Source organism: Chanos chanos, chromosome 12, assembly GCF_902362185.1.
Source record: "Chanos chanos chromosome 12, fChaCha1.1, whole genome shotgun sequence".
Classification (NCBI taxonomy): Eukaryota; Metazoa; Chordata; class Actinopteri; order Gonorynchiformes; family Chanidae; genus Chanos; species Chanos chanos.
The window spans coordinates 1,342,501-1,357,500 of record NC_044506.1 but is presented as its reverse complement, the minus strand read 5'-3'; the positions used below and the strand labels follow the sequence as shown (position 1 = coordinate 1,357,500).

At 43.5% G+C, this 15,000-nt stretch overlaps 1 protein-coding gene across 1 annotated transcript in view; it reads left to right on the top strand.

Annotated features, from left to right (window-relative positions):
• The window catches only part of LOC115825417 (sodium bicarbonate cotransporter 3-like), a 45,590-nt gene extending 33,200 nt beyond the window's left edge, over nt 1-12,390 (top strand). Inside the window, exons 17-25 of the mRNA XM_030789248.1 lie at nt 615-776; nt 2,651-2,764; nt 3,326-3,487; nt 3,589-3,840; nt 5,469-5,537; nt 5,747-5,920; nt 8,267-8,398; nt 9,959-10,050; nt 12,306-12,390. Of these exons, the coding sequence (XP_030645108.1) occupies nt 615-776; nt 2,651-2,764; nt 3,326-3,487; nt 3,589-3,840; nt 5,469-5,537; nt 5,747-5,920; nt 8,267-8,398; nt 9,959-10,050; nt 12,306-12,390 (1,242 nt within the window). The remainder of the gene's footprint in view (nt 1-614; nt 777-2,650; nt 2,765-3,325; nt 3,488-3,588; nt 3,841-5,468; nt 5,538-5,746; nt 5,921-8,266; nt 8,399-9,958; nt 10,051-12,305) is intronic.
• Nucleotides 12,391-15,000: the final 2,610 nt, after the last annotated feature.

Below are 15,000 nucleotides of genomic sequence, written 5' to 3'. Positions count from 1 at the left end.
GCACACATATATAAACATATAGACACACACGCACACATATACACACATATATAAACACATAGACACACACGCACTTATACTTACACATATATACATACACATGCACACATAAATACACGTATAGACACACACACACACATATATATACACACATATATATATATACACATACATGAATGCATAGACACACACATATGCACATGACACACACACACGCATGCTCACACATATATACACATAGATAAACGCATAGGCACACATGCACATTCACACGCACACATACGTGCACAAACATATAAACACATAGACACACACACAACACACTCGCACACACACACATATATACACATATCTGAACGCATAGACATACACACATATACACATATATATATACACATATATAAACACATACACACACACACACACACAGGCCTTAGCTGTGGACACTGCTCACACAGAAATACAGAACAGAGACACTCTCTGAATATACTTTATTCAACCAAATCACTTACAGAACTGTGGATGTTCTCTGATCTCTTCATCCCAATTGTTGTGTGTGTGTGTGTGTGTATATACATGTGCATGTGTGTGTGTGTGTGTGTGTGTGTGTGTAGATGTGTAACCTGCTCCACGGTGAGTTTGTGGGCTCAGCGTGTGGACACCACGGCCCCTTCATCCCTGACGTTCTCTTCTGGTCTGTCATCCTCTTCTTCAGCACCTTCCTGCTCTCCTCTTTCCTCAAACAGTTTAAGACAGAGCGGTACTTCCCAACCAAGGTACCTCACACCCCCTCTCCCTCCTCTCACTTCACTTCTGTCTTTATCTCCGTGTTTACTTCAGTGCAGCTGATGTTGTCACATATGACACTAGGCCCACAAAGACAGGTGTGGAGTAAAGGACAGGTGTAACATAAAGGACAGGTGTGATGTAAAGGACAGGTGTGAAGTAAAGGTCAGGTGTAACATAAAGGGCAGGTGTGATGTAAAGGACAAGTGTAACATAAAGGACAGGTGTGAAGTAAAGGACAGGTGTGATGTAAAGGACAGGTGTGAGGTAAAGGACAGGTGTAACATAAAGGACAGGTGTGATGTAAAGGACAGGTGTGAAGTAAAGGTCAGGTGTGAGGTAAAGGACAGGTATGAAGTAAAGGACAGGTGTGAAGTAAAGGACAGGCGTGAGGTAAAGGACAGGCGTGAGGTAAAGGACAGGTGTAACATAAAGGACAGGTCTGATGTAAAGGACAGGTGTGAAGTAAAGGTCAGGTGTGAGGTAAAGGACAGGTATGAAGTAAAGGACAGGTGTGAAGTAAAGGACAGGCGTGAGGTAAAGGACAGGCGTGAGGTAAAGGACAGGTGTAACATAAAGGACAGGTGTGATGTAAAGGACAGGTGTGAAGTAAAGGACAGGTGTGAAGTAAAGGACAGGCGTGAGGTAAAGGACAGGTGTGAAGTAAAGGACAGGTGTGAAGTAAAGGTCAGGTGTGAAGTAAAGGACAGGTGTGAAGTAAAGGACAGGTGTGATGTAAAGGTCAGGTGTGATGTAAAGGACAGGTGTGATGTAAAGGACAGGTGTTATGTAAAGGGCAGGTGTAATGTAAAGGTCAGGTGTGAGGTAAAGGACAGGTGTGATGTAAAGGACAGGTGTGAAGTAAAGGTCAGGTGTGAAGTAAAGGACAGGTGTGATGTAAAGGACAGGTGTGATGTAAAGGACAGGTGTGAAGTAAAGGACAGGTGTGAAGTAAAGGACGGGCGTGAGGTAAAGGACAGGTGTGATGTAAAGGACAGGTGTGAAGTAAAGGACAGGTGTGATGTAAAGGACAGGTGTGAAGTAAAGGACAGGTGTGAAGTAAAGGACGGGCGTGAGGTAAAGGACAGGTGTGATGTAAAGGACAGGTGTGAAGTAAAGGTCAGGTGTGAGGTAAAGGACAGGTGTGATGTAAAGGACAGGTGTGAAGTAAAGGTCAGGTGTGAAGTAAAGGACAGGTGTGAAGTAAAGGACGGGCGTGAGGTACAGGACAGGTGTGATGTAAAGGACAGGTGTGAAGTAAAGGTCAGGTGTGAAGTAAAGGACAGGTGTGATGTAAAGGACAGGTGTTAAGTCAAGGACAGGTGTGAGGTAAAGGACAGGGGTGATGTAAAGGACAGGTGTTAAGTAAAGGATAGGTGTTAAGGACAGGTGTAACATAAAGGAAAGGTGTATTGTAAAGGACAGGTGTGAGGTAAAGGACAGGGGTGACGTAAAGGACAGGGGTGATGTAAAGGACAGGTGTTAAGTAAAGGATAGGTGTTAAGGACAGGTGTAACATAAAGGACAGGTGTGATGTAAAGGACAGGTGTTAAGTAAAGGATAGGTGTTAAGGACAGGTGTAACATAAAGGACAGGTGTGATGTAAAGGACAGGTGTTAAGTAAAAGATAGGTGTTAAGGACAGGTGTAACATAAAGGACAGGTGTATTGTAAAGGACAGGTGTGAGGTAAAGGACAGGGGTGACGTAAAGGACAGGGGTGACGTAAAGGACAGGTGTGAGGTAAAGGACAGGTGTATTGTAAAGGACAGGCGTAACGATCATATAGACATGTACTCAGAAATGAAGGACCAGCTTTATAGAATATACTGTATGTTTTCTTTCTGTGTGTGTGTGTGTGTGTAGGTGCGCTCCACCATCAGTGACTTCGCTGTGTTTCTGACCATAATGATAATGGTGTTGGTGGATTATCTGATGGGAATTCCTTCTCCCAAACTCAGAGTTCCTGACAGATTTGAGGTATGGGATAAAAACGGTTTACAACCTGGAGTTCAGTTAGACCTGGATGTTCAGACTGTTAATTCAAACTGGGCTAATTCATCTAGACTGAGTTAATCCAGACTAGGCTAATTTAGTTCAGTTTAGCTAATTTAGTAGGCTAGTGTCTGTGTGTGTGTTATGGCCAGCCACACCAACTGCAACATAAAGGGGACACAGACAGAGTTCAGCTCAGTGTCTCGGGCCTTTATTGGGAATTGAAAAGCACGGAAGAAAAGAATCATTAAGCAGTGTTAACCAGTGCACCCTGATTCAATGGTGATCGTTTTCACCGGCTAAACCGCTCTTAAACTTCAAGCCAGGCTGGGCTCCTTTTATAGTGAAGAGAAGACAGCGCTCAGGTGAGCAAGACAGGTAACACCTACCTGCCTGGAAGAATAGAAAAACAGAGAAAAAGATTATGCAATCCACCAGCAGAGGTAACCAAATAAATGTTACTGTGACACCTTAAGGGGCAGAGGAACATAACAGTGTGTGTGTGTGTGTGTGTGTGTGTGTGTGTGTGTGTGTGTGTGAGATCAGCCCACCTCTAAACACAGGGGCTGGTTGATTGACCCTCTGGGAGAGAACCCCTGGTGGACCCTGCTGGCGTCAGCCGTGCCTGCTCTCCTCTGTACCATCCTCATCTTCATGGACCAGCAGATTACTGCCGTCATCGTCAACCGCAAAGAACACAAACTTAAGGTAGTCACAGACACACACACACACACACACAAAAACACACACACAAAGACTAATGAAGCTCTAATAACAAATTACATGTGTGCGTGTATGTGTATCTGCAGAAGGGCTGTGGGTACCATCTGGACCTGCTGGTGGTGGCAGTTATGCTGGGAGTGTGTTCTGTTATGGGGTTACCGTGGTTTGTGGCAGCAACAGTTCTGTCCATCTCCCATGTGAACAGTCTGAAACTGGAGTCGGAATGTTCTGCTCCAGGAGAACAGCCCAAATTTCTGGGCATCAGAGAACAACGTGTGACCGGACTCCTCATCTTCATCCTCATGGGCTGCTCCGTGTTCATGACCTCTGCCCTAAAGGTCAGTCCAAGTGTAACTGAAGGATTACACATAGCAGCTAAATGCTTGACACACTCATTACAATTTTGCTTTTAGCTGAAGCTAATGACAGACTAGCCTATATAACAGCATACCCAAATGAAAATGTTCTAGTTCTCAGCTTAAAAATATCAGAGCAGAACACGTGTTTAAATTACTGCCGTCTCCAGTTAAATGTCAACTAAACCATGTGTATGCTGGTTTTAGATAAACCTCCGATAAAGCGGCCTCTAGAGGTAATTCAGTTCACCAGCACAACTGAGTCATTTTTTGGGGGGGGTGGGGGGGGGGGGCTCTTTTAGTCGTTCCTCCTTTTTTGTCTAATTCAGCTGCTCCCAGTCAACTACATGCAATCGGTCAGAAACCTTTGGAATCACTACACAGTGCGCGCAGCAATGGGCTAATAACAAATCAACAAAGACACCACGGAAGTGTGGAGTAATGCGCCCAAAAAACCAGGTCGCGGTAACGTCCCCCTCTCAGAAAACAGACTAATTATCTTGCTAAACGGAAGTGTTTGCATTTGCCCCAGTGAAGTAATTATTTTTAATCTTTGTATTACAAACAAAAGGATCTGAATTTAATTAAACCGCTGTCGTGTCTCAACTTGAAAACCTAAGTTTGAAAGCACAAGTTCGAACTCTGACAGCTCGAGTTTGAAAACCCAAGATCGAAAGCTTGAGTTCAATGGTTCAATGCAGTAGACGAGTCTGCCCAAAGACACCCAAAAACTTAAGTCATGTTCTCGGTCGTTCTGTTGATTCAGTGGATACACCATTCCAGTATCCCATAAGACCTAGATGGCAGATTTTCGGAAGGCGGGATGTAAGAGACTGAAAGACACGCAGGCTCACTTTTGTGAGACAAAATAGAAACTTGTGTAGCTAATAAATGCAACATATTGGTTTACATTAGAAACATTTTCTTCAACAATTAAACGATCGCACGGTTTGTTTGAAAGAACTAAATAAGAGTTTTAAGGACATGTACGTAATTCTATGATGTTAAAACTGATGTGTCTTAGGCTGTGCATGTTTATCAATACATGATTTATTTTACCATTTTGAAACATAAATATAAAGGGAACATTAGCAAAGAAAAAATGAATAGCTTTATTGAAATGATGGGTAAAGTTTGGGTAATTGTTTTATCAGCATTAGATGTGTACAGGGCCTTTTGCATTCAACGTAAAGCGAGTGCCGTAGGCTGAAGAAACAAGCGAGGAAACGTACCAGAAGTGAAAAAGAATCAAAACTCGAAAAAAAAAAAAAAACCCAGTTCAGTTTCTCGAATTGTTCGAAAGAATCTGTTCACTAAAATGAACAGAATTGCCCATCACTACAGTCATGCATTTTTAGGCAGCTACGCTAGCTTAACATGTGGTGTGGTGACACACTAAATTACTCAATGATCTAAACTGCAGCTAAGCTAACGACAAAGCGATAGCCTCATTGTGTTTTAAGGATAACAGGAAAAGTCTTGTAGCCTAAAGTCTGTGTGTTAACAGTATGATGGAGTCTGTATGTTAACAGTATTCCAGTTTTAGTAATGAGGCACTGAACTGGTGAGTTACAGAGCTATGATGTAAAATCCTCTTTGTTTGATTTTAGTTTATCCCCATGCCTGTCCTGTATGGAGTCTTCCTCTATATGGGTGTGTCTTCACTCAAAGGCATCCAGGTAAGGACACCGCACCCAGGAAGGCCAGAGAACAAACAGTGTGTCTCTCAGTGATGTCTCATTGATCGATTGTTTATTGATTGATTTCCAGTGTGCTATGCAGCTTTAGTACAGTTTCAATCTGAATACTCCATTTCTTGCCTCTACATTCAATAAAGTTCCGTTCAATTTAATCTAATTCGATTTTTCTCTCTCTCTCTCTCTGTCAGTTTTTTGACCGTATTAAGTTGTTTGGGATGCCGGCAAAACACCAGCCGGACCTGATTTACCTGCGTTACGTGCCGCTGTGGAAAGTCCACATCTTCACTCTGGTTCAGCTCACCTGTCTCATCCTGCTCTGGGTCATCAAGGCCTCAGCCGCGGCCGTCATCTTTCCTATGATGGTACCGTCTCACACACACACACACACACACACACACACACACGATTTATACAGTATATTCTATAACAAACACAGAAACCACAGGCGACAACTCAGTAACCCTCAACCTCATTAACTTCATTATAAATTAGTATCACACATGCACACTAGGGCTGCCCCTGATAGTCGACCAAAACATTAGTCAATGAGAAGAGTCTTCTTCACCCAAGTTCTCACTTTGAGGTTGGGACAAAAAAAAAAAAAAACTCCATTTGGGAGCAACACCAGAGCATTAGGGCCACACTGAGGAAAAAAAAAAAAAGATTCTGAGATTTCAAGAATAAGATGATAATAACATTACGAGAATAAAGTCGTAACTGAGGAAAAGAAAACTCATATATTACGATAATTAAGGTGTAATTTAATGAGAATAAAGTCTATATAAGGAAAAAAAATCATAATGTTATTAGAAACAAGTCGTGATTTTACAAGAAAAAAAAAATCATTACGAGAATAAAATCATAAAAGTTCAGAGAAAAACAAATTCCTTCAGAAAATACATTACCAGCAACCAACAAAACAGGTGAGAGGACAGTCAATGGCCTGCCTGAGCCTCTGGAACCTGCTGTTTGTCTCAGGTATCCTTATTTGTGAAACCTCTACTTGTAAGGACTGCAGTGGACCTGGACCCAAATGCAGGACACAGCTGAAGTAATTTAACAAAAAGAGGACATTATTTACAAAAGGCAAACAAACAGGAACCAAGACCGGGGAACCAAAAGCCGCAGTCAAGCAGTGTGAATCCAAACACAAACAACGATACGCAAACAACAAGTTAAACCCAAGGGCTTAAATACACAAGGAGAACCAAACAGGGGAAACCTTATTGGTTAAAATCAAAGGGAGTGAGACCACATTAATAAGATAAACAGAATCAGGTGAGGGGCGGAGACAGAGACACAAGGAACAACAGGAGCCCAAGACATGTCAAAATAAAAGTCCAAAACTTGGTGCAGACTGTGACAGTACTAAAGTATAGCTTCACGAGATGCTCCACGGTCCTCATTTTAATGCAGGCGGCAGGCTGCTCCTATGATATTACACACACACACACACACACGCACACACACACACAGTCACACACAGTCACACACACACAGTCACACACACACAGACACACACACACACACACACACACACACACACAGTCACACACACACAGTCACACACACACAGACACACACACACACACACACACACAAACACGCACACAGACACACACACACACACAGTCACACACACACAGTCACACATATACATATTTCCCCTCTAAAATAACACCTAGTTATGACTTTATTCTCGTCTTATTATGACTTTTTTCTCATAAAATTACAACTTTTTATTGTAAAGTTGACTTCATTCTCAGAATAATATGGCTTTATTCTCGTGGTGTTACGACCTTATTCTCGAAATCTCAGATTTTTTTTTTTTTTCCTCAATGTGGTCCTGATACCCCGTCGTAGGGAGGTGGGTCTTGCTGTTAATAAGTTATTGGACTGTGTCAGGCAGGAAATCATCCAAAGTGTGGGGTCATTTCGAGCGTGTAAAGGACGACCCCAAGAAGGTGACATGCAAACTCTGCACTCAAAGATTTGCCCTTCATTTATTGACCTCAAACATGACTTATCATCTGAAACCTGTAAGTAGCCTAACGTTATTGTTCCATTATGCTAAATAATTAATGGTCTAACTGCGGCGGCCTGGGAGAACCCGTCGAATGTCGCTGCCACTCACAAAATGTTCAGACTCTTTGCTGGTTGTTCTGACGCATTCAGAATCATTGCCGCTTTTGCTGTTAGCATTGTCGTTAGCAGTCGGCTCGCTTCGCGCATGCGCTTAGAAAATGTATATTTCAAAGGCTCATTATTACGGTTTTGTATTTTTCTGTAATGTAGCAAAGTGTTAACAATGTTACTTATAACATTCTCTCTCAGCCCTGGAAAAAACATTTTCTGATGCCCCCCAAAATATAAGCCTACATTTAAATAATTAAATTAATATCATAAATGTGCAACGACTAGTCCACTAATGGCATGAACTAAGGACTATTAGTCAATTACATGCACAGCACTCACACACACACACTCACACGCAAACGCAAAAACACACACACACACACACACACACACACACACACACAGTCACAGTCTCACACACACACACAGTCACAGTCACACACACACACACACACACACACTCATTGTGACAGACTGGAGAGCTTGCTCTTTTTTTTGTCTTTTTGTTGTAACCCTAGACTGATCACCACTCTTTCTTTTCTCTTTCCTTCCTCCTCTTCATTCTCTCTCAGGTGCTTGCTCTGGTGTTTGTGCGGAAGCTTCTGGATTTTGCCTTCACTAAGAGAGAGCTGAGCTGGCTGGACGACCTCATGCCAGAGAGCAAGAAGAAGAAGGAGGATGACAAACAGAAGAAAGCAAAGGAGGTACCAAAGCCTAAAGGCCTGGTGCTATACACTCACAGCCCTGTACTATACATGTTACGTCCCCGTGTGTTAGGTCTAGGGAGTGTGGGAGGTAACAAAAAAAAAAAAAAACTCGAAAAGATAGATGGGAAACGGAAATACGTGAGTTGTGAATTTATTAAGTCAAGAAAAGAGAAAATACAGGGTTACAATAAAACCAAAAGTAATATACAAATATCCCTCATCCAATTTAAACACACAGCGTAACTGCTGTAAACGGGCAATATACACACAGAGATAAAATACACACAGAGATATGTCACTGTAATAGTTACAAGACGCACACACACACACACACACACACACACACACAGCGTTAACCCTGCCGTCTGGCCCACTGGCCCCGTCTATAGGTCTCCCCAGGACTTTTAAAACAGCTGGTTCTGGTGAATAATTAAGCACCGGCGCCGTTAACCACTCATGACAACGATGAGAACAGGGGAGGGCGGTACCTGGAGAGAGACATGGAGAAAAAAAACACACACCCACACCCAACACCACAGCCATAACAATACACCCAAAGCCCTGTACTGTTCACCCAAAGCCCTGTACTGTACACCCAAAGCCCTGAACTACACACTCAAAGCCCTACACCACACACTCAAAGCCCTGTACTACACACCCAAAGCCCTGTACTACACACTCAAAGCCCTGTACTGTACACCCAAAGCCCTATACCACACACTCAAAGCCCTGTACTGTACACTCAAAGCCCTGAACTACACACTACAAGCCCTGAACTACACACTACAAGCCCTGTACTATACATTCAAAGCCCTGTACTGTACACTCAAAGCCCTGTACTATACATTCAAAGCCCTGTACCACACCCTAGAAGCCCTGTACTACACACTCAAAGCCCTGTACTATATACTCAAAGCCCTGTACTGTACACTCAAAGCCCTATACCACAAACTCAAAGCCCTGTACTACCCACTCAAAGCCCTGTACTACCCACTCAAAGCCCTGTACTACACACTCAAAGCCCTGTACTGTACACTCAAAGCCCTGTACTGTACACTCAAAGCCCTGTACCACACACTAGAAGCCCTGTACTACACACTCAAAGCCCTGTACTACACACTCAAAGCCCTGTACTATATACTCAAAGCCCTGTACTACACACTCAAAGCCCGATACTACCCACTCAAAGCCCGATACTACCCACTCAAAGCCCTGTACTGTACACTCAAAGCCCTGAACTACACACTCAAAGCCCTGTACTATTTAGTGGTGGGCATTTGTGATGTGGCTTTTAATAATTCAGAGTAGCTGCTGTGGTTTGCACCCACAATGGAAATGAATAGATCATTAGTTTATGGTTATCTGTATTTATATACTTGTTATTTATATTTATAGAATTGTAGAGGCATATTCTTCACTCCTGTGAGACTACACACTCTGACACGCTCATTTAATTGGAACTGTTACTTAGTGTCAGGTGTTGGAGATGGTGAGTGATTACTCTGACAGGCTTGTGAAACTGAGTACTTCCGTGTGCTTTCATTTTGTGTTGTAAAGCAAGCACAGCGTCTGGAGGAAGAGGAAGAGGAGGGAAGAAGGTCGTATGGGGGAAACCTGCTGACGATCCCAGTGCAGCGTCCCTGTGGCAGGTCAGCAACACTGTCACTGTGACTCAACACTGTAACTCAACACTGGACACACACTGCCACTGTGACTCAACACTGGACACACACTGCCACTGTGACTCAACACTGTAACTCAACACTGGTCACACACTGCCACTGTGACTCAACACTGGACACACACTGCCACTGTGACTCAACACTGGACACACACTGTCACTGTAACTCAACACTGTACTCAACACTGGACACACACTGTCACTGTAACTCAACACTGTGACTCAACACTGGTCACTGTAACTCAACACTGTACTCACACTGTCACTGTGACTCAACACTGGACACACACTGTCACTGTAACTCAACACTGTAACTCACACTGTCACTGTAACTCAACACTGTACACACACTATCACTGTGACTCAACACTGTACTCACACTGTCACTGTAACTCAACACTGTACTCACACTGTCACTGTGACTCAACACTGTACTCACACTGTCACTGTGACTCAACACTGGACACACACTGTCACTGTAACTCAACACTGTACTCACACTGTCACTGTGACTCAACACTGGACACACACTGTCACTGTGACTCAACACTGTACTCACACTGTCACTATGACTCAACTCTGTAACTCACACTGTCACTGTAACTCAACACTGGATACACACTGTCACTGTAACTCAATACTGTAGGAAATTTCATAGACCCTGTCAAGGTCACAGTAAAGCCAAACAAAAAGAAACAGTAAAGTGCCCACAAAAGAGCCCCTCTGTCTCTCAGCCTTAAATCTGACCTCTCCCACACCAGGGCATGCAGAATAGTGGCACTGTCCTTAAAGCTGATCTCTCCCACACCAGGGCATGCAGAATAGTGTCACTGTCCGTAAATCTGATCTCTCCCACACCAGGGCATGCAGAATAGTGTCACTGTCCTTAAAGCTGATCTCTCCCACACCAGGGCATGCAGAATAGTGGCACTGTCCTTAAAGCTGATCTCTCCCACACCAGGGCATGCAGAATAGTGGCACTGTCCTTAAAGCTGATCTCTCCCACACCAGGGCATGCAGAATAGTGGCACTGTCCTTAAAGCTGATCTCTCCCACACCAGGGCATGCAGAATAGTGGCACTGTCCTTAAATCTGATCTCTCCCACACCAGGGCATGCAGAATAGTGGCACTGTCCTTAAATCTGATCTCTCCCACACCAGGGCATGCAGAATAGTGGCACTGTCCTTAAATCTGATCTCTCCCACACCAGGGCATGCAGAATAGTGGCACTGTCCTCAGACCCAGACCAGGAGGAGAGGGCTCAGAGTGTAAGACGCAGTCAGAGTGAATTCACTCTCTGTGGGTGGCTTTGATGAGCTGACACATAGAGTAACATTAATCTAGATGGAGTGCATGGCCAAAAGGCTGGCTTTTTTACTCAAAGATGATTTTTTTTATTTTGGTTTTGTTTTTAACTCTGTAATGTATGGCTAGGTTGTGGGTTAGTCTTGTGACTGATTTGTGTCTGTGCATATGAGTAGCCTACACTGGTTGTGCGTATGTGTGTGCTTATGTACATGAATCTCTTTGTGTGTGAATGTGTATGAGAGAGAGAGAGAGAGAGAGAGAGAGAGAGAGGATCAAGCCCCATCCACACGACAACGAAATGGTTTGAAAATGACGTTTTTCCTTTGTGTTTTCAAACCGTTTTGCATCCATACGAGGTTTTGAGAACATATCCTCATCCACACGGATTCACAAACACGCTGTAGTACATATGCCAGGCCAGTAGGCTGCGGTGTAACTTCACCACTCAGATATATAAACACCGCAGAGGAACAGCACATAAACATAAATAGCCGTGCGTGAGGCGGAGCCGTGTGGCCAGTGTTTTCAGAAGGTTCTGTATTCGCCTGTCTACACGCCAACGTAAGGGTTGCATTTTCAAAAGATCCCATTTTGGCCCCTGGCTTCAAAAGTTTGCATTTTCAGGCCCCCCAAAACACCGTTGTCGTGTGGATAAAAGGCCAAAAGACAACAAAACTTTTCTGTTTTTTGCAAAAGCTCTGGTTTCACCGTTGTTGTTTGGACAGCCCCTCAGACTAGACCGATCTGTGAGGGAAAGGACAGCAGCAGGCTTGTGCTGTGCATGTGATCTGTAAGAGGAGCGGTGTCTGGGTGTTTTTGTCCCTGCTGATGTCTATGTCCTCTACATCCACTACTGACAATGACTTAATCTGTCTCTCCCTCTCTCCCTGTCTCCCTGTCTCTGTCTGTGTCAGTCAGGAGAAGGTGGCTTGTGTGAGGGTGAATTTGGAGGGAGACAGGGCATATGGGCGTGACCTGAATGTGGAGACAGCGTTGTAGGCGGTAAAGACTAGTTTATCTTTGGCTCCCTCACTTTGGGAGACAAAGCCCACACCCTCCTTAATCAGCCTAAAACAGGTGCCTTGCCCTGCGCATACAGGCACACAGCAGCACTGGGCAACATCAGCACCCCCTGGTGGTGAGAAGGCAGCACTGCAGCAGAGGAAGCTAGACTGAAGTATGGAGTGTTCTGTAACTCAAGGCAAAAGAAGACTCCAGCTCCAGCAGACGGTCAAGGCTGCAGGATCAGCGCATCCACACATGGCTCAAGTGACTTTCACCTCTTTTTTTTGTTTTGTTTGGTTTTTTTGTTGAAACTGTATACAGAGCAGTGATAAGTACAATCTGTCTAACCAATTTTTGTTCTGTAACAGTTATTTACAAAGTTTCTATTTTATCTGTTTTACAGGGAACAGATGGCAACTGTTTTTGAAAAAGAAATGTTCCAACCAAGCTAACTCATACAGTTTCTTTAAGAGAAAAAAGAAAAACTTTTTAAACAATAGACAAGTATATCTAAATAGGGCCACTGACATTATTCTGTTCTGTCTGGATATGGAGATAAAAATTGTCATTGGCCAGTGAACGGTTTCCTCATACGGGCATGAGCTCTAATAAGTGCTTCTGATTGGCCGTCTGCTGTACAGTAACACAGGAAATGATGAATGTGACAAATTTGTGTTTGATATTTTCACCCATCACTTCAGCCGTGAGGCAACAGGACTGTCTTAAGTCTCACGCATTTTGTTGTGTGTGTGTTTTTTTTTGTTTGTTTTTGTTTTTTTAATTTTCAGTCATTAACATTCTGTCTCTCTCTCTCTCTCTGTCTCTCTCACACACACGCACACACACGCACACACACACACACACACTGTCCCTGTGCTGTGTATTTCACCCGCTCTGACATTACTTTGCTCCGAGGACACTGCTTTGTTCTGATGGGATTTGGTCTGGAGCGCTAAAGCCATGAGAATAGCCATCTGAGACGTATTGTGTAGGAAGGGAAGTTTGGGGACAGAGGGAGCGCTAAAGCCATGAGAATAGCCATCTGAGACGTATTGTGTAGTAAGGGAAGTTTGGGGACAGAGGGAGCGCTAAAGCCATGAGAATAGCCATCTGAGACGTATTGTGTAGGAAGGGAAGTTTGGGGACAGAGGGAAGCAGAACAGACAGACACATGTATAGGACACATGTATTGGACACATGTATCAGACACATGTATCAGACACATGTATAGGACACATGTATCAGACACATGTATAGGACACATGTATCAGACACATGTATCGGACACATGTATAGGACACGTATCGGACACATGTATCAGACACATGTATCAGACACATGTATAGGACACATGTATCAGACACATGTATCAGACACATGTATAGGACACATGTATCAGACACATGTATAGGACACATGTATCGGACACATGTATCGGACACATGTATCAGACACATGTATAGGACACATGTATCAGACACATGTATCAGACACATGTATAGGACACATGTATCAGACACATGTATAGGACACATGTATAGGACGCATGTATCAGACACATGTATCGGACACATGTATCAGACACATGTATCGGACACATGTATCAGACACATGTATCAGACACATGTATAGGACACATGTATCGGACACATGTATCGGACACATGTATAGGACACATGTATCAGACACATGTATCAGACACATGTATAGGACACATGTATCAGACACATGTATAGGACACATGTATAGGACGCATGTATCAGACACATGTATCGGACACATGTATCAGACACATGTATCGGACACATGTATAGGACGCATGTATCAGACACATGTATCGGACACATGTATCAGACACATGTATAGGACACATGTATCAGACACATGTATAGGACACATGTATAGGATGCATGTATCAGACACATGTATAGGACACATGTATAGGACACATGTATCGGACACATGTATCGGACACATGTATAGGACACATGTATCAGACACATGTATCAGACACATGTATAGGACACATGTATCAGACACATGTATAGGACACATGTATAGGACGCATGTATCAGACACATGTATCGGACACATGTATCAGACACATGTATCGGACACATGTATAGGACGCATGTATCAGACACATGTATCGGACACATGTATCAGACACATGTATAGGACACATGTATCAGACACATGTATAGGACACATGTATAGGACGCATGTATCAGACACATGTATAGGACACATGTATAGGACGCATGTATCAGACACATGTATAGGACACATGTATCAGACACATGTATCGGACACATGTATCAGACACATGTATAGGACACATGTATCAGACACATGTATCAGACACATGTATCGGACACATGTATCAGACACATGTATCAGACACATGTATAGGACACACGTATAGGACACATGTATCAGACACACGTATCAGACACATGTATAGGACACACGTATAGGACACATGTATCGGACACATGTATCAGACACATGTATAGGACACATGTATCAGACACTCACGGTCACCGTTCCCTCACTCTCAGCCCATGTTTCAGGTATTAGCTTCTGTGCCTTTTAAAGTTACTG